The 25,792-nt window shown below is 38.3% G+C and overlaps 1 protein-coding gene and 1 long non-coding RNA gene across 5 annotated transcripts in view; both read left to right on the top strand.

Moving 5' to 3' along the window:
• The window catches only part of LOC125881477 (uncharacterized), a 48,129-nt gene extending 43,929 nt beyond the window's left edge, over positions 1–4,200 (top strand). For all 4 annotated transcript variants that reach the window (XM_049564549.1, XM_049564548.1, XM_049564546.1 and 1 more), the window contains one exon: positions 989–4,200. In XM_049564549.1, coding sequence (XP_049420506.1) covers positions 989–1,377 — 389 coding nt within the window. In that variant the 3' untranslated portion in view covers positions 1,378–4,200. The remainder of the gene's footprint in view (positions 1–988) is intronic.
• A 10,628-nt stretch (positions 4,201–14,828) lies between these two features.
• On the top strand, positions 14,829–25,748 carry LOC125881480 (uncharacterized). Its single transcript, XR_007448238.1, has 5 exons — positions 14,829–14,983; positions 20,071–20,211; positions 20,992–21,108; positions 23,925–23,990; positions 24,076–25,748. It is a non-coding gene; the product is annotated as an uncharacterized LOC125881480 (long non-coding RNA).
• Positions 25,749–25,792: the final 44 nt, after the last annotated feature.

Below are 25,792 nucleotides of genomic sequence, written 5' to 3'. Positions count from 1 at the left end.
TACACATAGGGCCTTTCATTATTATTAACTAGTGTAAACCCATTGAGTGCACAGTTGCCCATGTACAGTTTCACATGGTGTGTGTTTGGGATACAGGTCATAGGAAATTGCAGATTAAATAGTCAACTGAACCCATTAAGAAGAGCAATGTATTCAGACAGAGTTTTTGAAAAATGTGGGACAGACAGAATGACTGACTGACTTAATGACACACTGACAGTTTCCGTGATTATGTACAGCATACCATACCATGACTTAGTCATACCAAACATTAGAAAAACTCCAACATTGGTCCACAGGGGGAGCCACAGCGATCGGTCGCATTTTAGCCATTTCAAAGCATTTTTCTGTTGTTATAGCGCCACCCAGTTGCCAATTAGAGTTAAATTTCTCCAGTCACCTTGAGGCGTCCTGTTCTACATATCTACCAAGTTTAGTAAAATCCATATGGCGGTTAAGCCTAGATAAGAAATGAGCTCTGTAGCGCGCCCATTTTGTTTGATGGGGTCAATAATGGAGGGGTCCCCTCAGATTCTGTGTGGTCATATGCCTACAAAGTTGCGTGGTGATGGGTGAAACCCTTGAGATGTTATACACCTTTATGTGATGAGCCACGCCCTCCGCAATATTCATTGCCTTATAGAAGCTCAGTTTTAGTAAGTTTTCCAACTTTTGCCAAGAGGGAACTTTAGATATTGGTCCCTAGATTATGTTCACCCAGTTTCATGCAGATCGCTCAAACTTCCTAGGAAGAGATCCATTTGAAGTGTTTTTCAAAAAATTCAAAATCTATACAAACGGAAGCTATGGGTTCTTTTTTGCCAAAGTGTACTGTACATTATCTGCTCAGCATTAGAGCCAGGAGATGTAAATGGTATGTTACCTCCATATACTTGGCTCCAGACCTCTAAACATATCAAACACTAAAGTATTTCTAATATATGAACACACACATTAAACAAAGGCTTTTTTCCTGGTTATCTTCCAGGTCCAAGAGAGGCAGTTACACAGAGGAATGTCCCAGCAGAGGACAGTGTCCTAGCAGAGGACAACGTCCCAGCAGAACGCAACGTCCCAGCAGAGGACCGCATCCCAGCAGAGAATCGGCCTTTAGATCGGACAGAGTTTGTAAACAGAGTATCTGATCCTACTCTGAACCAGCTTCTGGATAAACTTCTTGAATGTCACGTTATAAGTGATGATGAAATGCAGTCAGTCAGACCAAAAAGCAGAGTAGAGAAAGCACGAGACTTGATTGACATGGTGCGAAGAAAGGGAAGTGAAGCCAGCTCACGTCTTACTGCTGCTGTGCATGAGGTGGATCCATACCTTTCCAGAGAGCTGAAATTAAGCAGAAGCAAAAGCAAGAACCGGTGAAGTGTGATGATGAATTTCTCTTACGGTTATACATCACTCATTGGCATCTTTAAGTGAGAAGGTTTCCAGTTAAAGCCTGCTGTAAGTGAACTTTTACTCTGAAAGTGATTCAGTCACGTGAAGAGGGGAGAAAGGGAGAAGAAATAGGGACAAGAAACTGAAGTCTGTGTTCTTAAAACAAGGTCTTCCTGCTTGTCCTTGAGATTGTGTTCTACGAGAAGAAAATGTACCTCAGAGTGACTCACCACAGAGCAGGTTGTCATCAGTTTGGACAGTTTGTTGATACAGTGTCTGAAACTGTTCTAAACCAGCTGCTGGATCAACATTTGCTGGGTGCATGAGAAATCAAGAAAAAATGGAGTACACTGGAACCAGAGCTGACTTGGCATGAGTTGTGATTAATATGGTGCGAAATAAAGGCCCACAAGTCAGTTCTTCCCTGACTGAAGACTTTAGTATTAGAGATTATCTCAGCAACCGGCAGCAATGTGTTTGTATAGATGGTATGAATTCCAATAGATCACAGATTCCAATATTCAGGTGAATAGGCTTTCCTTAAATATCAACAAATCCAATTATATGATTTTCAGACATAAAAACAAAAATGATTCAAAACAAGACTCAATTATTTATCAATGACATTGAAATTAAACAGGTCTCTCATGCCAAATTTTTAGGTGTTATTGTTGATGAAGGCCTTACATGGAAAAGCCATATTGAGCTTGTGTGCAAAAACTTATGAAGTCTTATGGCATAATTAGAATGATTTCTTCTTTAGTGAATCGCTCCTGTCTTCTGACATTGTATTACAGTTTAATATACCCATATTTATCTTACTGTAATATTATTTGGGCCAGTATATTTCCTACTTCTCTTCACAAACTTTTTTTGTTGCAAAAGAAATTCATAAGGCTTGCCACTACTTCTACTCAATCTGAACCATCTGCTCCTCTTTTTATGCAACTTAAGATATTATCAATTTTTGATATTAATGTGTATCAGACATGTATTTTTATGTTTAACTGTATTTAAAAGGTTGATTATTTTCCTGCTGTTTTCCATAATTTTTTCATACCAAATTCCAGTATTCATTCATATCCTACCAGGCAATCAAAAAATATTCATTGTCATTTCTCCTGCACAACATTAGGTCAGTTCAGTATAAGATTCAGAGGTCCTACAATATGGAATTCAAAACCTTCTATGATTAAAAACTGTTCTTCTGCTCCACTGCTGAAGTCCAGGCTTAAATATGCGTTGCTAGGTGAATAACTTTGTGCTTTTTGTTACTGTCATTTTGTGTATGCTGTTTTATCTTGATTCGTTTTGATTATTATTAATGTTGGTATTATTATTATCATTATTATTATTGTTGTTATCTCAATGTTATGAAATTTGTTTGGAAGTTTTTTATTTTCACTTTGCTTTAGGCTCTTGTGTTGAATTGGTGATGTACTTAAGGAGCTGAGGCCCCGTATAGGCCCATCTGGGTCTCTTGCCTCTGCTCAGCACCTTTATTTTGTGATGGCCTTTTTTTTTTTTTTTTCTATTGTCTTTTGCAATGGTGCAAAATAAACAAATAAATAAATAAATAAATAAATAAAATAGTATCTTTGATCCACACCTTTCCAAACTTGACCTCCATAGACAGAAACAACATCCACCATTCCCCACACATCTCACAAGGTTTTCACACCCAGGCCAGTCACCACTGGTCACTGTTGCATGTGACCCATGACATCACCTGAGGGCCTCATTATAACACAATGCGTAGGATCCATACTAAATATGTACATACGGACAAAAGTCAAAAATGCGTGCACCAGAAAATATTTGACAGTTTCTACAATCAGGCTTCCACCTCACCATCTGTGCTGCCAATTTCCCATCTACAAAATGTTCGTAAGCATGGGTCAAAGTTTCTTCCATCAAGTCTGCTTTTATATATATCACAACTTTTGCATGGGAAGTGGTGTACTAGTAGGGTCACTGCTGCAGTCACTCCTCTGCTTTTATTCACCTCCTTGCTTCCAGAGCGTGGAAACACACTGAACATGATGGTACACAGTATGACCCAGATGTGCTGATCACTGGCATCCTTCCATGAAGTAGTTTGTAATGACATGACAGCACACAACAACCTTCGAGGGATGTTTTTTCCTGGTGGTGCACTGGTGGAGTGGATCAGTGTGGATTAATGAAAAATAAGAACAAAGAGTTTATTTCATGACAAGTGAACATGAGCACAGTAACAGTTCAGGTTAAGCAAGACTAACTTCTATCAATGTATGTGTCACATTGATTTGATTTACATTTGTCCACTGAGTTTTATTGTTGTGGTTGTTTTGGAATCAGGTTATTGGGGAAGTTGACTTTGCCAAAGCCACACAAACATCCACTCTTTGTGTTTTTATTTTTGCTTTATGATATTGTGAATCATTTCTTTTGAAACATATGCTGTGTGTTTAATGTTGCACAGGAGTGAATGCTGCCAATCTCTGCTACTGTACGTCAAGAAAAATACCTCAGTCTTACTATTGACAGGGTCATTTTGGTTATAGTTATCCTTAATACCAGCAGAGTTCCAAAATGATAGTTCAGTGTATTTTATGAGACTGAGTTAATATATTTAAGGTGACATGGTTTTTCCATAAAGGCCCTGAGGCTCAGGAATTCTCTGCCAGAAGAGATCAGGCTTGCCAGCACTTTACCTGCTTTTAAATCATTGCTTATTTTTTAAGGAAAGCTTTTCCTTTAATGCCTGATTTGTACTTCTGTGATTTGCAACTTTTGTGTTTTATTTTCTATTGTTCTGTTTTTACCTCTGCACACTATTTTTCTTAGTGATGTCTTAACATTGTTTTTAATTATTGTAACTATATTATTATTACTATTATTTCTTCTTGTTGTGTTTTTTTTTTCATGCACATTGTGAAAGACTGTGTAACCTTGTTTGGATAAGTGCCATATAAATAGCGTTATTATTAAATTGGCTATCATTTTCCTTTTTTGCGAGGTGGTCCCCCGAGAGGTAATTTAATGTAAATTACATAATATAATTATTCATTCATTCATTCATTCATCTTCTAACCGCTTCATCCTCTTGAGGGTCGCGGGGGGGCTGGAGCCTATCCCAGCTACATCGGGCGAGAGGCAGGGTACACCCTGGACAGGTCGCCAGACTATCGCAGGGCTGACACATGGAGACAGACAACCATTCACGCTCACATTCACACCTATGGACAATTTAGAGTGATCAATTAACCTAGTCCCCAATCTGCATGTCTTTGGACTGTGGGAGGAAGCCGGAGTCCTGTGTCAGCGTGGGAGAGAACCCACGCTGACACAGGGAGAACATGCAAACTCCGCACAGAAGGGCTCCCACGCCCGGGATCGAACCAGCAACCCTCTTGCTGTGAGGCGAGAGTGCTAACCACCACACCACCGTGCCGCCCAATATAATTATTATTTATAATAAAAATTAGCAACTTATCATAGCAATTTTAATACTTTGAACAAGTTTCCAACACAACTGAATTGAATTATTTTTGTTTGTTTTTCACAAAGCTTTGATATGTAGAAAGATAATATGGACTGAAAAAAACTGGCAGACCTGAAGTGAATTTTAGTATGCCTAGTAGCTACTCACGTCTGTAGTACTTCAAGCATGTGTCAGCCAGTAGCTGTGTTTGCATCATTATAGAGAACATTTAACTCAGTGACAATGATGTTATCCCTATCACAATGCTGATTGTTTTCTGAATTTGTCATTTGTATGCGCTGATTAGATGAAAAATAAAGGTAGATAAAAATGGTAAATCAGTGTGGAGCAATGAGGAGACTAATAATCAAAATTAGTTGAATGTTGCAACAGCTCAGTTAAAGATAAGGGTGGATTTATGTTAATTTGGGGGGGTTTGTTTGATTATTGAATAAAGTCTTGGCTTCAGAATATGAAACTTATTGCCAGATTCAGAAAATAAATGCAGAGATGTAAGTGTTTCTTCACTTTTAATCTCATTCTTAACTTTAACTGGTGTTTGTGTGGAAAATATATTTCCTTTCCATCTGTTTTTATGCCTCTGCACCAGTGATAGCCATAGCTGGAGACAATATGTTTCAGGGTCGTCTGTCCATCACATTCTCTTGAACAAGATATCTTGAGAACGCCTTGAGGGAATTTCTTTAAATTTGGCACAAACCCCACGTAGACTTAACAATGATCTGATAAGACTTTGGTGGTCATAGGTCAAAGGTCAAGGTCACCATGACCTGGTCTGTCTCATTCTTGTGAACGCTATTTTTTTGTAACAGGTTGAGGAAACTTCTTCAAATTTGGTACAAATGCTCACTCTGAGTCAAGTATGAACTGATTAGATTTTTGTGGTCAAGGTCACTGTGACCCTCACCACTGCATTCTCGTCAACACAATGGGCCCTATTTAGATGGTCTAAAACGCGAAATGCCAGGTGTGCGGCCCATGGGCGTGTCCCAGTCACTTGCTAGTTAGACAGTGCGTTTTCAGACTGGAGAGTCTAAAAGGGTTGGACTCACTCTGTGAATTAGTCATGGGTGTGTTTTGGGCGTATCATTCAATAAGCCAATCAGAGTGTCACCTCTCATTCCCTTTAAAAGAGGCGCGATTGTAGCGCATGGTGGAGGGCTAGTTAGATGGCGGACCTACCAACTGGAAAGAGTGAGCGTTTTACAGCTGAGGAGACGGATCTCCTTGTGTGGAAGGTGAAGGCCCGTCAGAACCAGATCTACGAGGACAGCAGACAGGCACCCAAGCTCCCCGAGGTAAAGCAGGCGTGGGATCACTAATACAAGAAAGATCTTACTAAATATCTGTGGAATATTATTCAAACCTGTTTTCATCATATAACAGAGCACAGCTGTCAGGACTGCCGCAGAGCTCCCCAAGGTGCTGATCCTGCAGCTATAGGACCTGTTCAGCGTTTTCTCCCCCACCCACGTTTGTTAATTGTTTTCACACGTTTCCTAGAGCTGTGTTCTGCCTCTTATTTGCATGTGTGTCCTCTCTACACTCAGATAACAATATAATAATATCAGTCACGTGATCCGGGAGAGGAAGATGGCTGCCTGAAAATCACGCTCTCGCTGCTCTACTGGTAATGTCCTTAAATAATCCTTAAACGCGTTCAGCTATCAACATTCTTTTTACGGGCAAAGGTTGAGAGGAGCCAAGAAGATATGTTGGAGGACTCAAAAAGCGCCGCTGCGTGTAGTAACATGGAACAAAGAAAACTTCGCTCTGCCACACAAACTCAGCTCCAGGTGTCCGCATGTGCTAAAGAGGATGGGGCTATAGCTAGCAAAGAGCTTGCAACAGGTAAAGCCACTGAGCACGACATGACTCAGATCCATGGGATGCTGATTAAAATATTAGAGGATACCGGAGATTTGAAAGAAATACGCCGCTCATTGTGCTCAGTGGATACTAAACTGCCCTCACTCATTTCACGTATGACTGAGGTCGAAGATCGTGTGAGTAGGCTGGAAGATGAGCAAGCTAGCATGAAGGCTAACCCTGGAGCCATAAAAGCAGACATACAGACACTGACTGACAGACTGGCTACAGCTGAAGACAGGTCCAGGCGCAATAATCTGAGATTCGTCGGTATACCAGAAGGGGCAGAGAAAGGCGACACTATTGCCTTCCTAAACGAACTCATTTCAACAGCCCTGGATATCGATCCACCCCCCGGGGGAATTGAGATGGACTGGGCCCACAGGATCGGGACACGACCAACAGCTGGGGATCAAAGAAGCCGGACGATTATTGCCCGCTTCCTGCGATATAAAGATTGCCAAAATGTAATGGAGACAGCACGGAAGAAGAAGCGGGTGGTATGGAGCGGCAAACAGGTGATGATTTTTCCAGATTACTCCAGGGAGACGCAGAAGAAGCGTATGGGGTGCCGTTTGTAAAGTGTCTCACGCTGAAAATAACATCAACATTTTGCCACATTTAGCTTCAAACAATGTTTAAAAAAGTATTGTGATTTTTTTTTTTTTAACGTCACCTTTTACCACATTTACAGCAATATTTGTTAACTTAGAAATATATTAAATAGTTAAATCTAAATATTAAATCTAAATCTAAATGCTAAATCTAAATATTAAATCTAAATCTAAATGCTAAATATAAATATAAATCTAAATGTTAAATCTAAATGTTTTGGGTGAAACTAAATATTTAGCTAATATGCAAATTCACACTGCCGGTCACCGGAAGTACCAAAATAAAAGCTTGAGATGGTCAGACTGTTTATACAATCAAATAACGAATTAAAACCAACTTATCGGGGGAAATGGACACTTGAACATACATTAGCGTGATAATAACTACCTAAAATAACAAGAAACGTGTTTGGAGAAATTTTATTTGACGTGTACTTTGAGTTGTTAGTGTCCCTTCGGAGGGATTAACAACCTAAACTAAGCTAACAACCGTCAGTTCTTAGCCCCGTTAGCAGTGTCTGTAATGACTCTAACTCTTAAACGGTCCGTGAAAAAAATATTTTTTCCAGCGGATGTCTTAGTTACAACATGATTGAGCTAGCAAAGCAGTTTTGCGTTGCGATGTGTGGTATTTATTCAGTTTTGGGAAATCACGATGTCTAGAAAGCATCAGCGGCTGCAGCAGCAGCAAAGCTATCAGGACGTCATCTGTTAAATGTCTCCCGTTGTCGGATACGACATTAAACTACTCCAGTTAGCTCAATCATGTTGTAACTAAGACATCCGCTGGAAAAAATATTTTCTTCACGGACCGATTAAGAGTTAATGAGTCATTACAGACACGCTAACGGGGCTAACAGCTAACAGTTAGCCCCGCTAATCTACGATAACCATGTTATTAATTTCAGACCGTGATAGTAATGTTTGTTCAGTCATAGTGTTTATAGGCTTTACAAACACCAGATTAGTCTAAACAGTGATACAGTGACGTGAAAAACGTGAGATGTGCATATATATATGTTGCTAAACTCCGCTGGTTTTCTACCTGGAAGTATTTGTAAACAACAAGGTGATTCCCTCAGAAGGGACACTAACAGCTCAAAGTACACATCAAATAAAATTTCTCCAAACACGTTTCTTGTTATTTTAGGTAGTTATTATCACGCTAATGTATGTTCAAGTGTCCATTTCCCCCGATAAGTTGGTTTTAATTCGTTATTTGATTCTATAAACAGTCTGACCATCTCAAGCTTTTATTTTGGTACTTCCGGTGACCGGCAGTGTGAATTTGCATATTAGCTAAATATTTAGTTTCACCCAAAACATTTAGATTTAACATTTAGATTTAGATTTAATATTTAGATTTAGATTTAGCATTTAGATTTAGATTTAATATTTAGATTTAACATTTAGATTTAGATTTAACATTTATATTTATATTTATATTTAGCATTTAGATTTAACATTTAGATTTAGATTTAATATTTAGATTTAGATTTAGCATTTAGATTTAGATTTAATATTTAGATTTAACATTTAGATTTAGATTTAGCATTTAGATTTAACATTTAGGTGCCACATTTAATATTTAGATTTAACTATTTAATATATTTCTAATTTAACAAATATTGCTGTAAATGTGGTAAAAGGTGACATCTTCTGGGTATTAGTTTGATCATGGCAGTTTTTTTTTTTTGGTTCATATTGGAGTTGTTTTGGTATGTGTTTTATATTGCACTGGGTCATTTAGTGATTTTGCTTATGCTCTTCATTAGTACAACAAGGGTCCTTAATCACAAAAGAATGATGTATAAATATCCTATGGTCAAATATTCTGTTATTCTCCATGAATAGCAATGGGAGGACATTATGTTATTCCATCTGGAACGTGAATGGGTTGGGGAGTGCAATTAAAAGGGAAAAGATTCTGAGGCACTTAAAAGCTAAAAATCAACATATTGTGTTTCTACAGGAGACACATATGTCTACTCAGGAATCATCCAAATTATGTAGGGATTGGGTGGGACATGTTTCCTTTAGTGCTGGCTCAACTAAGAGTAGGGGAGTGGCTATATTAATTAATAAACGTTTACAGTTTAAAGTCAGGAAGGAGGTAAAGGATGATGAGGGCAGAGTCATTATAATTCTGGCAGAAATACAAAGACAAACCCTGATTTTGGCAAATATATATGCACCCAATGTAGATTGCCCAAAATTCTTTGTAGATTTGGAAAGTAAGTTGCATGACATGGGTCAATATCCTATAATTCTTGGCGGGGATTTCAATACCGTGCTTGATAATGTCCTGGATCGTAGTAAGCCAACACTCACTAGAGTGCCTGACTCTACTTTAATACTTAAGAGACTGTGCACCTCTTTGGGCCTTATAGATGTATGGAGGTTAAACCATCCAACCAGCAGGGATTACACTTTCTATTCAGCGGCTCATAAAGTCTTTTCCAGAATTGACTATTTTATTATTTCTAGAGCTTTAATATCAGCTGCAGTGTCCTGTTGTATTGATAGTATCCTGATAACAGACCACGCTATAGTTAGATTGGATATGATCCCATTTCAGGAAATAATGAGATCACAAGTTTGGAAATTTAATTCTTCATTGTTAAGAGACACAGGGTTTAAAGAGGAACTTAGGGCACAAATTAGATTATATTTAGAGACTAATGTACCTACAGCTCCCTCTGCAATAGTGGCATGGGAGGCTATGAAGGCCTTTCTGAGGGGATTTGTCATACAATATGCCTCTCATAAAAAAAAAAGGTTAATGCTGCTAAGTTTATAGATCTGGAAAGAAGAATCAAAAACACTGAGTTCAAATTGAAAAGAAATATATCTGAAGTGGTTCTAAAGGAATTAACTCAACTTAGGTATGAGAACAATACTATAATTTCTAAGAAAACTGAGTTTCTTCTGTTTAGGGTAAGGCAAACTATATTTAAATCGGGAGATAAAGCTGGTAAATTTCTTGCGAGATATATTAAACAGAAAGAGTCTAAAACACGTATAGCAGCAGTTAGGAATATAGATGGGAATTTAATAACCAGACCTCAGGAGATAAATGATGCATTTAGGGAATTCTATATAAAATTATACACATCTGAAAGCAAAGCCACTGATCAAGAGATCATAACATTTCTAGAGGAATTAAATCTTCCAAAGATCAGCAGGACACAGAAAGATAGCCTAGATTCACCTATTAGCTCTCAGGAGATACTAGATGCAATCAGGTCTCTACCAACAGGAAAATCTCCTGGACAGGATGGCTTTACAGCTGAATTCTTTAAATGTTATGCTGAAGATTTATTGCCCTTATTTGAAAAGATGTTGGTAGAAGCATTTGAAGTTGGTAGACTACCTCCTTCCTTAAATCAAGCCATTATTACATTGATTCTCAAAAAAGATAAAGACCCGATTGAATGTAAAAGCTACCGACCTATAAGTTTGATCTCAGTAGACTGTCGATTACTCTCTAAAATACTTGTGAATAGACTGGATACCATACTCGGATCAGTTATTCATTCAGATCAAGTAGGTTTTATTAGAAAGAGAAATTCTTCGATAATGTTAGACGGCTTATAAATATTATGTGGTATGTACGAGACTTAAATGATCCAATAGCCGCCATCTCGCTTGACGCCGAAAAGGCGTTTGATAGGATAGAATGGAGGTACATGTTTCATACGCTTAGAGCTTTTGGGATTGAACAAACATTTATGAGATGGATAGAAATCCTTTACAAAGATCCAGAGGCAGCAGTGCAAACTAATGGTCTTATTTCATCTTATTTTACATTAGGCAGAGGTACTAGACAAGGATCTGCATTGTCACCGGGGCTATTTTGTTTAGCTCTCGAACCCCTAGCTGTGGCTATTCGCAAAAACGCATATATTCAAGGAATTAAAATCAATGATTGTACAAATAAGCTTATGTTATATGCAGATGATATATTGTGGATTGCATCAGACCCAGTTAGATCTGTTCCAGCACTTTTGGACAATATTGAATCATTCTCAAAATTATCGGGTTACAAGGTTAACTGGTCCAGTAGTATAGTACTAGTACTATATCATTATGCGTTTTGTTTAAGGCATATAGCTCAATGGATGCTGCCACCTGTGAGGGCCCCTCCCTGGTTTAAGATGGAGTATAGTATGTTCTCCCCACTTGCCCCAATAAATGCTCTGTCTTGCAAATTATCCTCAAAACTACAATCTCATCCTATTATAGCCAACCTGTATAATGTATGGAAGAAGATATCCCAAATGTTTCATCTGAATGTTCATTTGAACTCTGAATCGTGTATCTGGAATAATCCAAAGTTAAAAATTGCTGGACATTCATTTGTATGGAGGAATTGGTTGGAAAAAGGAATTACAACATTAGCAGATCTGTATGAGGGGAAGAAGGTGAAGACATTTGAGAGTCTGGCTTTTGAATATAACCTGCCCAGAAGTAATTTATGGAAATATTTGCAACTTCAGCATTTGCTTATTAATGTTATAGGGAGAGAAACTCCACCCCAACAGTCAGATCTTCTTCTTCAGACTACTAAAGTAATGGGGATGGGTCATGAGGCATCTATTTATTATGCAATGATCTTTGAACAAAAAATTAAGCCTTCCTACGCACTTATGTCAATTTGGTCAACTGACTTGAATATAAATATTACAGATAAAGAATGGGACAAAATATATGAAAATATTACAAAAGTATCAAGAGATATTAAAATTAGACTAATACAGTTTAAGATTCTTAATCGTTTTTACTGGACCCCCTCTAGAATGTTTAGGCTTAGACTCAGAGACAAGTCTGATTGTTGGAAATGTTGCACCTCTGAGGGGACGCTGACTCATCTACTTTGGGACTGTCCTTTGATAAAGAACTATTGGTTGAAGGTTCATGATTGCATAAAGACTATTACCGGATCCAACTATGATTTCAGCCCAAGGCTCTACATTCTTAATGATCCAGGAATGACATCTCAGGACCGAGCCAAGGACTTTATTCATACCAGTATAATGGTCGGGAAACAGATCATCATGAGGAACTGGAGAAAGTCAGAGGGACCCTCCTTCAAGGAATGGCTCACAGAGTTGGCAAAAGTGGCATCTTATGAGCAAATTTCCTTTAGTATTAAAGACAGAACAGAGAAATATATGGCAAAGTGGGGGGATTATCTTGAATATATCAGAAACATGAATGGACCCTGAAGTAATATATGTATATGCTATATGCACATGATGAATTCTCCTGACCTGAACTGAAGACAGAGGTGGTGTACTATAAAAATGTGAATGGACTATAGTGCTGAATTTCTTACTTTTTTTTTTTTTTTTTTTCTGTTTGTTTATTTGTGGGTGGTTTTGTTTTTGACATTTTTAGTAAAATATATATATATATATAAATAAATAAATAAATAAATAAATAAATAAATAAATAAATAAATTTTTATTTATATTTTTATATATATGTTAGTATTATTGGTCTGCCAATTTTTAAGTTATGTATGTTTAAAAGTGCAAAACTCAATAAAATACTAATTACAAAAAAACCAATATAATAATATAATATAATGTAGCCTAGTATATAATGTAGCCTAGTATAACAAAATAAATAAATAAAATAAATGCAATGTGTGGATTTTGGTTTTCAATCAAAAAAAATGATTGATTGGTCACATAATTTCATTTGTCATTCTTACAAATTATGATAATCATTATTACTGCAATTAGATCATTCTGATTAATGACTGACCATTAAGACGTGTTTCTGATAAATATTTTAATGTGCACAATAATAACCTTTCACATTGTAATCATATTTTTATTTGTTATCTTTTGCATATGTGTGGCTGCTCCAGGTGTGTCTGAGCAGAGTGCATGCGCGTTGTGCACCCGCCTAGAGACGCATATTACTAACTTGTTTAACAGTGAAATACTGTGCCGTTGACTTTAGACCAGGTTTTTGTTGGTCACTGGCGCATTTGCTTTTTACGTCATCTAACTAGCAACGCACCATGACTGCGCCTGACTACTCCTCATTTTTAGACCAACACACCCAGACAAGCGCAAGTTCATTTGCTAGTTAGACGACGAGGGCGCAGGGCATGAAAATGACAACTGCGCCTGCATCTAAATAGCAATGATACTTGAGACATGGATTATGCGCCCTCTGCCGTCCGCTTTAGACCATCTAAATAGGGCCCAATATCTCAAGAAGGCCTTGAGAGACTTTCCGCAAATTTGATATTTAGGTCCACTTGATCTCAAGTATGAACTGATTAAAATTTGGTGGCTGAAGGTCACAGTACATGTTTTTTGCCACAATTTATTTGCCAATTACGACAAAATTTCACACTAATATCTAATAGGATATAATATTGATGTGATGACATTTTATATCCAAAAGGTCAAAGGTCAGCTTGACTGTGACATAATAATGCTCTTTAGAAACACTTTTATCTCTCCTTCTCAGGAGCAGAAGGAGAGACATTTAGTCTGACACTGAATTGGTGACACTAATCTTGGGTGTCCACATTGAAACTGTGCTGACTGTATAGATCTTCTGTGTGTGAAGCATCCATGTTTTCACAGACACGTATGTAAACTGTAAGCGAAACTTGACTGGTTCATAGAGGCATACAAGCAAGAGGCGTTAATTCTTGTTTTATTCCTGCATCTGTTCTTCTCTTCCTCTCAAATATCTGCACCCCTCCATCTCTTCCAGGATATTCAGGTGCATCTTCCTGTCCTCGAGCTGCTGGTCATCTTAGGCCTTTACCAGCTGCTGGAACACAGAAAGCAAACATTGCAGTGTTAGTATCTGGGAAAATAGAAAATCTCAGTGAATATGTTTATATGTAGACAAAATGGTTTAATGTCTTCTGCTGTAATCAAATGCCACAGCTGGTAAACTTTAACTTCCTTGGACAAAGGCTTAATATTTAATAGCAAATTTGTACAAAACAAGTCTACATACCAAAACAGCAAAATATGACTGGTGCACAAAAAACATGTTGAATGGATAAAAAGGCATCACAAAATGAATATTTTGTGTCCTTCCTCAAATATGGTGCTACAAGTGATATATGGAGTGTTTGATCTGGCTTTTTCTCTCTATAAGACTTTCTGGTGTACAAACACATTGTAACAGTTATTGCAGAAGAGACGCTGATACGGCTTTTGCAAAATTCTGAGAAAAACAAACATGGTCTTTGCTCATCAGTTTTTATAAAATGGATTCAATGTTCATAACTCAAAAATGGTTTAAACAAAGCATGTGACACATTTTCTTACCCTCCCTTTGTCGTGACGGTGTGAGGATTAAGTGGTGACTGGAAAATAACAGCTTCACTTTCAAAGTCTGTTTTGACCCAGTGATACAAGTCTTGTTTAACTGGAGGAGGAGACTTGGCTGCTCTCCCATCAGATAGCTTGTAGGAGTGGCGTCAGGACAAATCTAATCTGGCTTACAGTCAGAAAAATGTCAAGTAGGAAAGAACCAGTTTAATCCAGTCAAACTGGAGAGCAAACTACTGAGGACACTTCTTTGATTTCAGACTGTGATGACAGAGGAAAAACTGAAATCCAAACTACAGCAGAGGGTGAGTGTTAATCCTGTATGTTTAAAAATGGTGAGTGCTTAATTTGATCAGCTCACTCTGAGAGGCTTTTGAAGGAAGTGCTTGTTGTTTTGATGGAACCAAAGCTGGATCACCAACCAGAGGGCCCAGACCCTCAAGGGCCCAGAAAGCCTCAGATTTACTGCATCTCGGTTGTTGTTTTTTTCAAATGTGATTCACTGCACATTTCTCACAAAATCTGAATTACTATAAAGCATCAATTTAGGCTTGTCCTGGTGCCTAGACATTAAAGGATAAATGGAAAATAGAAAAAAATGCAACTATTTGAACTTATTATTTAAAAGATATACAATGCAGCAGTTTAAAATGTAAGCGCTAGGGCAATGTACGAAAGTATATTCTGGAAAATATGCAATATACAGAGATGGTGGTCTAAAAAAGATGTGCATCAGTGCAACACATACAGACAGATGTGAAGAAGTATTGTGTGAAAATGGTTCAGTAATCATCGATATTTCCATTTAATGTCAACCATACTGTGTGACAGAGTTCAGGCATAGATTCATTAGTTAATTTCATTTTTTGAACTGCTGCTGCACCTTTGTATTGTGATTGTTCAACAAGATTTTATTTCTTTATTTATTTTTCGCAAAACCAATTAATGAGTGCAATGCACTTGCATTTTATTAAAAAAAACACAGCATAAAAATTGCACTTAGTTCCAGTTATGTGAGAAAAACTTTCATGATGGAACATAATTGCAACACCTGAAGTAATGTTTCCTTCTCCTGTTTTGGAGTGGAAACTATGTGGAAAATGAGGAAGTTTGTTCTCCTTATCAGATGTAAAGACAGATGGATAAATGACAGCAGAGGCCAGAGCTTTCAACAGGGACATTCAAAGTACTTTACACAAGACACAGAAAGGCATTAAGCAGCCCGGTGGCCATAATGAAATGTTGGCATTGTATGCAAACCACCGATAGGTTACATTTGCACGTTTCATATGTATCATAACAACTTTTCTAAAGTGACCTAGGTGGATGAGATAGTGGATAATGTGACACCTAGGCAAGGTGGCTACCAAGCTGCAGACAAACACACATTGTTTTTTGGTTAATCATCGCTGTGTTTCCAGCAGGGATTCTGCCACTTTTGCATGTGTTTTTTAGCGAGCCAACAACGCATTTACAACAACAATTGTCACACCAAAAGCGTGCATTGCTGCATTTTCAGCAGAGATTGTACCAACAAAAGCACATGGGTTTTTTTAGCGAGCCAACTCTGCATTTCCAGCTGCGATTGTGGCACCAAAACAAGTGTTTTTTTTAAAAAATTAATTTATTGTTTTATGAGGCATTGCTGTGTTTTGAGCAGGGGGAATTGTGCCATAGTGAGCCAATGTTGCATTTCCAGCTGTGATTGTGGCACTAAAAGTTTTTTGTTTTGTTTTGTTTTTTTGTGAGGCATTGCTGCATTTTCAGTGAGTATTGTGCCACCAAAACTGGGAGTTTTTTCTTAGCAAGCCAACCTTGCATTTCCAGCGTCATGAGCTGAGATTGTCATCATGAGGAGGAGGTGGATGGTGGATGGCATGACATCTAGGCAAGACAGCTGCCAAGCTACAGACCACTGTTCAAGACTAACAAACTAACCACAAAATGTTTTCTGGCAAACCACTGCAGCTTTTCCAGGGATTGTGGCACCCAAAGCCTTTTTTGTTTGGTTTTTAGTGAGACATTACTTTGTTTTCGGTGAGGATCTTCAAAGTGGGTGTTATTTAGCAAAACATTATTGTATTCCAATGGGGACTGTGCCACAAAAAGCAGATGTTTTTTTCTGCAAATTATTGCTGTGTTCCAGCAGGAACTATTGTGGCACCAAAAGCGGGTACATGATCTTTTCCTAAACCTCACGACATGGTTTTGTGCCTAAACATAATCACGTTAGCCACAGCACTGTTAAAATGTGAAGTTTCAATGTATCTTCTACATAACAATGTACAAACATTACACATCTGTGTTTTGCAGAAATCCACAATGCCAAAATTTATTCTGGCAGTTGGGTTGCATTAAGACAACACTGAAAAGAAACATAAGGCATTATTAAAAGACATCAAATTTGAATTCTAAATGCAAATAGAATATAAAACAAGTTAGAATTCAATCTGAAAAGAAGAAAGTGCATTCTTTGAGATAAAGACCAAAGTAAAGCAAAGTGTAACTCTGACCATCCAGATCAAAAACTACGTAATATGATAATGAAACAAATAAAACAGAATTAGAATTAAAGCACATACCCCTGTATAAACATAACCCATATGCACATATGCATACAGAAACATACAGTATATAATGCAAATTTAAAGCAATGTCACACAGAAAATATGTTTTGTGTCTTAAGAAAGTGCTGTGCAGAGTTTGGGCCTCTGATCGCTCCCCCTCATCAGAGGATCTGTGGCTATGATCAGGCTCTGTGGAGAGATCTATAATATATATTCTGTGGCCGGTCCAAGTTAAGCCTTAAAAGTAAGTTATAAAAACTTGAAATCAATTCTACAATTGTACAAATGTAGCCAAAGCCCATTATCCCATCAAAAATCTGGCAGTTGAATTCTGAACCAGCTGAAGGCATTAAAAGTAATAACAGCCTGCAGACTCAGATTTGGCCTTATGTCAAAATGTGCTCACTTAACAGGAAACTGCCTCTTCCAGTTTCTACCTGATTGCATCATTTAAAGGTATAAACACATGAAATCTGTTCGTCCAGTTAATATGGAACTTCCCTGAACCTTTTACGTCTTTATCTCACTGTTTGTATGACGACATCCTGCCAGAAGGAAATAAATGTCCTCTGACTTTATTTTTAGAATCTAGTGGCCAAAGTTCAAAGTACAGACAAATGCATTTATTCACAGTGTGTGTTGTAAGAACTGCTTTTAAAGAAGGATCAGCTGACATGCAACTACTCTCAGTTTGGCTCTTTGAATCATCAACTTTTTCTTTCAAAGAAGAAGGCTTTTTTCACTCTGCACTTATTACTCATCTGCATATTTGGAGACAAAGGGAAACAGGTAATGACGTCTTATCTACTGAAATTAAGGCTGAAATATATTTTAAAAAATCCCTTTCAACCCATATTCCAAAAAAGGCAATATTCCTATTAAGTTGTTTACACGTCTAATGAAAATGAATGTTCCACTAATATCCCCATTTACATGCAGCCGTGCAAACTCTGATTAAGGTGTCATTTATCACGACAATATGTCAATATGTAAAAACAGCTGGAGCTGCTGGTCATTTTGCTTCTTTGCATCAAAATATGATTTTTCACAGTTTCCTACAAGTAGCGTGATTTTGGGATGAACGTGTGAACACAGCCCGTCTCTTTCATTCCTTCAGCTACCTTCTTAAAAAGGTCGGCATTGTGATATGTGCACATATCCAAAAACCTGCTGACATCCAAGTCTTTCATAATGTTTGAAAGTAGGTGTGTTTCTTCGCCTGACCAGAAATTTTGGCTTTTGTTTTGGACATGCATCTCCATGCGTCCAGTTCAGCCCTGTGAGAGCGAATCATACCTCTTTTCCTCCAGCATGGAATTATTTCCATTCTGGTTCTTGCACCAAATTCTGAATAGTTCAGAGCATTTTGTCCAAATATGAACTGATTCAGAGCCTGAAAAGTTGGTTCTCAGTTTGAACCAAAGAAAAAATCAGGATGATCCGGGGATTATCAGGACTGCTTCGGCAGCAGTGGCGGTTCTAGCCTAAATGGCGCCCTGGGCGACACCCTCCTAAATTCCAGCACTTAAACAGGCCATAGCACAACACAGCAGCATGTCAAGTGGGCCGAACCCGCTCCTGCTGCCCCCCACACGTCATGACAAAGTGCCGCCCTGGGCAAACGCCCATTCGGCCCATATCAGGATCCGCTACTGTTCGGCAGTGTGCGGCCCATAGAGCAGCAGCATTAGAGACTTCCGCCGGCCAAGCTGGCTATTTCTGGTTTAGCGCTCTGTTAACTTGAATGGGGATAATGTCTTCCAGACTTTCCAGTTGTTATCAGACTGACTGGATTAAATCCCAATAGTTAAACAAATCATTTCACAGGGTTGTGATGCTCAAAAAATGTATCCAATGATTTTACAGTCATCTCTTTTGCCATGTAAGTCACTGGGAGAAAGTCTTTTTGGGCTGCAAGGCAACATGCGATGGTATAATTCCACCGTTTAGCTACTACGAAAACTGACCGGTGCATTTCCTGGGGTCTGCTCAACACCAGCCTTATAAACTGTTGGCGAGTTGGGTTTGTGTACAACATATCCATGACAACGCATAGAACTGCCCATGAACAGGTGTCTACAGTAAAAATCCCAACTGAGACACATATTCTGAATGTGCTTTGTACATGCCCAAAAAAAATGCTATTAAAACCCGAATAATATTGGCATACCCCACATGTCGTAACAGGAAAATGGAAGAAGGCCTTATTCTAAATATCCAAACCGATTATGTTGTTTACATGATCTGTATCAAATTCAGAATATTATCATATTTGGAGTAATAGTGGAATATTAATGTACATGTAAATATACCTTGTGATACCAACTGTACTGCAGGGTTTTGTTGCATTTTGTGACTCATGGCCTCTTGTTTATGGTCAGCTCTGTATGTTGTACACAAAACAACATGCCAGCAGTTTTTTAATGGGAATGAGAAACACACCTACTTTTAAACATTATGATAAACATGGATACAGATTTTTTGATATTTGCAAATAAGCCAACCTTTTCAACAAGGTTATTGACGGAATGACAGAAGGTCTAAGTCCACTACATGCAGGAAACTTTGAAAAAATCCTGGCACAGCCACAGTTGTTCCACTTTTCCATATTTTGACGTGATAAACAACATGTTTGGGGCACATTAATCAGAGTATGCTCCGCATGTGAACAGGAATATTAGTGGAATATTAATTTTCATTAGCCATGTAAACAGCCAAGCAGGAATATTGTCTTTTTTGGGATAAGGCCAAAAACAGGAACATTTTGTGCATGTAAACGTAGTCACTGACACACATTTGTTGTTTGTGTTGTGACTCTCGTTCAGGTAATTTGGCATGAGATTCAACATGAGGCTGTGTGATGAACACGAGGAGGAGCAGACAGCAGAGTCTGCAGCCTCCAGCTGCTCCAGGAACACCGAGCGGCTCAACGTGACACGTTTCAGCTGCCAACACCTGCCTGCAGAGTGAGACCAGAGTCATTGTTTACACTTCACACAGGCACGAAGGCTACATTTTAAGAATGTTATCAGTTACAGATATAGATACAGATCAAACTTTATTATCCCAGCAGCAATTGTCATGCAACAGTTCCAGTGCAGAGTGGGAGAGACTGCACGTATCAAATATCAATAAGTTGCAAATCAAAAATTTACAATAAAATCATCACTTACCAATAATCTAAATAAACATCTTTCCCTTTGTATTTATTTTTCCTGTGAATATTAGGTAGCCTAATGTGCATTCAGTCTTAATGCGCTTTAGCTTCAAAGCCACCTGCTGGTAATTTAAAGAAAAGAGGTTATTTATTCAAAGGCAGGAGCCTTATTCTGTGAGTACTGTGCCACTGTGTATCATATGGGAGCCCTGAGAGCTCAACACACTGCAAATTAAAAACATTCACATATGCAAATAGACACAACACAAATTAAGAAAACATCTTCACCAATTTGACAACACGTGCAGCATTTAGAAAAAATACTGCAAATAGAGGGAACAAACCTGCAGCTTTCTGTATGTGGTCTATTCTTAATTTTTAAAGGAAAAAAAGTTCAATTCTTAAGAAATAAAACACACTCAGACTCAGTTCAACACACTCAGAAGTTTTGCAATTGCAGCCTTGCTTGGTCTAAAATGACCTAGAAGCTTGTGGTCGCTAATTTTACAAACTTAAAATGGATATTGCTTTATAGGAGCCTTTACTGAGTCAATTTCCTGACTTTATGACTCCATTTTTACTGTTTCAGTGATGACGAACAGATCAGCAGAGCAGAGTTTCCAACAGCCGTCTATCTGCTGATGAAACAGAATCAGTCCCAACAGCTGATTGATTTCACCTTCAACCTGGAAGCTTCAGTGGCAAAGTAAGATCACTTCTATATCTGTGTGAAGAGCACAGCAGGCTTTTCATCAAAGAGATTGTTTGACATTTGGGACTTGTTGCGCAGAATTTCTGAGAGCATCAATATTAATCTCATGTCGGTACGGTAAATATAAAGCTAGCGTAAGGAGGCGATAAACGTAGCTTAGCATAAACACCAGAAGCAGGTGGAAACAACGAGCCTGGCTCTGTCCAAAGTTCAAACATACACCTGCCTTCCTCTTTTAAAAGCTCATTTGTATAAATGGCTTTTCATTAGAGTTTTTTCTTTTGTTTTATGCTTTCATTCATTTACTTTTTTCATTGTCTCTTACCTTTGTTTAAGCTGCATTGAACTTATTCCAATCTTGTAACTGCACTACTACTTTTTTACAATTACAACAAGAAAGGGAACTACATCTACTAAAGTCCTGTACTTAACTCAAGCTGCTATATTAAGATACTTGTACTTGAATATTTATACTTAATATACTTAATACTGCTGCTTATATAATATAATATAATATAATATAATATAATATAATATAATATAATATAATATAATATAATATAATATAATATAATCACCCTTTCTCACCAATTAAACAGCCATCAGGAGCAATTTAGACTTCTTGCTCATGGATGCTTCAACATGCAGACTGGAGGGGTATCGAACCGCTGATCTTCCGATAGATGACCCGCTCTACCTCCCGAGTCATAACAGCAGAAAATCATAAAGTATATACTATATCACAAGATAGTGGCCACTTTTCTGCATAATGAGTACTTTTGATGCTTGAAGTACATTTTGCTGATAATACTTCTGTACTTTCACATGAGTATGATTTTGATTTCAGTAACTTTAAAGGGACATTGTGTAACATTTTTAGTTGTTTATTGGTAAAAATTGATGTCTGCATTCATAAATGTGTCATCATTGGTGTACTATTACCTCCACCAATAATCTGACTTATTCTCTTAAAAGGAGAATTTTGAATTTGTTTGTACATTGTGCGGGCAAGTCGTCTGGGGGTTTCCATTACGTTTCGCCATCTTGAGAATACATTTCCAGCAAGGGACATACAGCACCGCCTTAGGCGTTTTGTTAAGAGCCAGGCCAGCGCTGCGTGACTGAGGAGCCGAAGGAGAGGAGCAGGAGGTGCTTTGCTACTACCCCGGCAAATTTGAAACAAAGTCCCACTCTTTGAGCATAATGCAGGATCATGCATATGATCAACGGAGATGGAATCCTCGTCACCAAGAAAGTGCAAAAGGGAATCAAAAAGGCAACATGACCGGCAAATTAAAAAAACAACAACATCGGGGTAGCCTTTCCCAGCTGGAAAGAGCTGCTGAAGGAGAAAGGTAATGCAGTCACGGCTAACAGCAGCTAACAGCTGATAGCGGCACAGTGATGCGAGGAGAGGGATGAGGTGTGTGAGGTTGAGCCACTTGTCAGTTGTCAAAAGACAAGACGTGATTGGTTTGTTTCGATTTACACCCGTCCCGACAGTCCTACGTTGTAAACACAGCCAGCATGGTGAGGAGGGGGTTTGTCAACTTGCGTCACGTGTGTCTGTGTAGGAGCCTGAATGAATACTCCATGTAGTATCGGATGACATGGTTTCATCAACGTTATCATAGCTTTGTGGTATACAGCGGCTACCATTGTTGCAATACGTGTTTGAAAGAGTGAGGTGCTTGAGTGCGCCATCTGTTTGAATGCAATATATGATTTCAACGTTAGATGGGAGAAATTCCTTCACACTGTGGCTTTAAAGTAACTTTAAAGGAGCAATAAGCGAAATTCATCATTTCTAGATTGAAGGAATTAAAAATTGCTATGTGAAGAACTAGAGGTGTAATTTCATCTGGAGTATAGCATGACCTCCACACACCCTCTCTCTGTGTTGATCTCCAGCCCATTGTTTATTGTTTACAAGCCGGTCCGGTGCTGCACGTTCATGTACGTTCATGTGAACCCCCCCCCGGAGCCCTTGGCCCTCCTTCCCTATAAAAAGCTACAGCCAGTAGGCAATGGCAGCGCGTATTTTCGTAATGAAATGGTGGAGAGCTGGGGCTAACCAGTGCTTCCTCCTCAGGTTCCACTTCACTCAGCTGTCCCACAGATCCGCTGCCTCTCCCACTTTAACCTCAATAACAATCCGGAGCTAGCTGGGAGCGGCTGGTGAGGCGCTCTCTGTTTGGATCCAACCAGAGCACCGAGCCCTGGTTTGTTATTCAGGTTAATGTGGGAAGAAGCAGCGGGTTTGTCGGGCAGCTGAGTGAAGCTGGGTGAAGTGGAGGCTGCGGAGGAAACACCGGGATGGGTTAATGTCCGGAGCTTCAGCAGCCCGCGAGCCCGCCAGGCTACCTGCTGCTCAAGCTCCGGACATTAACCCATCCCGGTGTTTCCTCCGCAGCCTCCACTTCACCCAGCTTCTCTCTTCTAACTCTTGAAAGATAATTGTCTCCCCAAAATGTTGAACCATTTCTTAAAGCTTTTTTTTCTTCTAATTTTCCATTTCAGGATTCTAAATTTCACTTTTACAAATTACCATCTCACAAATTAAAATGAAATTTTCCGTTTCCTGTCTAAACTTCCTCTTTCTTTTTTAAAGTTTATGTATGAGCCAAATATCCCAAATATCCCACTGCCATTTTCTTCTTTAATTTTGATTTTGGTTAAAAAGATCCTCCATAGAAAAGCTGGAGTCCCCAAGGTCACAACAATAATAGTGAATTGGTGTGTTTGTGTATAAGTTAGTGTCTTTATGCAGAGCATATATAACACGTCCTGTGCTTTGAATGTCATTTCAGAATTGTGTGTGTGAGGACGAGCAGTAAGGGATTTCCTCCATCTTTCTAGACTGCCTGAACATTACAGTAAGTTCACCTCTCAGTGTTCATGTTGCACCAGGCTCTATTGTTACATACAAACATTCATAAATGATGGAAATATATTCTAAAGGTTATGATGCTGTCAAGAAAAATGAATGCTTGAAGAGTGGCCACTTGATGGGAAACCTCAGATTCATGAATTCAGTCAAGATGTGAGAAATCTCTCCAACAAGCTGGACATCAGCCCTTTCTGTCAGGTGCTGGATGTGAATCATCTGTCTTCATGTGATAAAGGTCGTTCTGACTCAGCAGGATTGAGCTGCTCATTTCATGATGTGGTGGAGCAGGTCACCAGACCTACAGCCGGAAACAAAAATCCAAACTGAGCTTTTGCAGTTAAGTTGTAATCATGTCTGAATTCCTGCACAGTTTATTTCAGTTTTCATTTATATAATTTTTTGAGTGTATTGCTTTAGTGCCAGTCATGACATTAAAAATAAGGACAAAGCCAGGAAGAAGATTTCCTGTTGGTCAGTTAAAGGTCCATTGTGTAGGATCAACCTGATCTCACTTCAAAGTTGTGGTGAACTTTGAGACATTTTGAGGTACGTCCTCACCATGTTTCTTTTCCTAAACCTAACCACAGTAACTTTACATTCATTACGTTAACTGCAGTTAAGGACATACGAACAGTTCTATGAGAATACGTCAAATACCGGTGCTTGGTCATTTGGGGGGGTGACTTCTGGGGTCGGACACCAACAAAAAAAGCTATCTTTTCATATCAGTGTGATATGCAGGTGGTCACTGTTATTTTTTAATGGCACCCAGCGGCATCAGGGGGAAATGTAACGTGTGTTTATTGTTGAACATGTCCTGTTAAAATGGAAGTGTAATTTGAAAACAGATAATGCATGTAACAGGCTGAAGTTAACACGGCGTCCCAGAACATCAACAAGTAACGCACCCTGGGTACCTTGCACGTCATATCTCGATATGGAAAGTTCATGACAAAATACTGATATAAACAATAAACACTAAAGGAATTCTAACCAGGAGAAATTTCAGCTGGTTGCAACCTGCAGTCCTCACTGCTTGATGCCACTCAATCTCCCTAAATCTGACACACTGGATCTTTAACTGTAGAGAATATTATAGTTTTGGTTTAAGAACAAGTCTGCAGTTCTTCGACACACAACTTGTATATTTAACCAAAGTCATAATCTTTCCTAACATTAACCAAAGTGCTTTTGTTGCCTAAATCTAAGACTCAAAAGATAAATGTAGCAATATAAAGAATATGAAAACTTAATTTCAAGGAAAGAGGGTAAATTTTTACAGACTCCTTGAAAGAATTCTTTTATTTTGTAATATATTGTTATCGAAGTTTGTCACCTGTGATAGATAAACTATTGTAGCTGGCTTCACGCTCTATTGTGTGATGTTATTAATCGTTCATCTGTTTTTCTGTTAACCAGTTCTCTAAGGTATGACCAATAGAGGACTCAGATTTTGTCATTTTGTTTCTTCATACACACGAGTGATTTTATTTGTTAAAAATAAGCTATTAAATCACAACACCCTCAGAGTATTCTTTTATATCTACAGATTAAATTATACTTTTATACAGACTTCCAACTAAAGAATTATCATTTATTTGTTTATATTATTATTACAATAAAAAGTTGGCTGCATTGTCCAGCCCCAGTCATCAAAATCTCATTTATCTGCATTGAAAACCTAAATTTTCCGTTTTAATCTTGTGTGATCACTGAACAGATTCTGTTTAAAGGCTGCATATTGTCAAATACATTTATTTATATATATATATATATATATATATATAT

The sequence above is a fragment of the Epinephelus fuscoguttatus genome, linkage group LG21 (genome assembly GCF_011397635.1).
Source record: "Epinephelus fuscoguttatus linkage group LG21, E.fuscoguttatus.final_Chr_v1".
Lineage (NCBI taxonomy): Eukaryota > Metazoa > Chordata > Actinopteri > Perciformes > Serranidae > Epinephelus > Epinephelus fuscoguttatus.
Note: the sequence above shows the minus strand (reverse complement) of the source record. Positions and strands in the feature narration are given on the sequence as shown.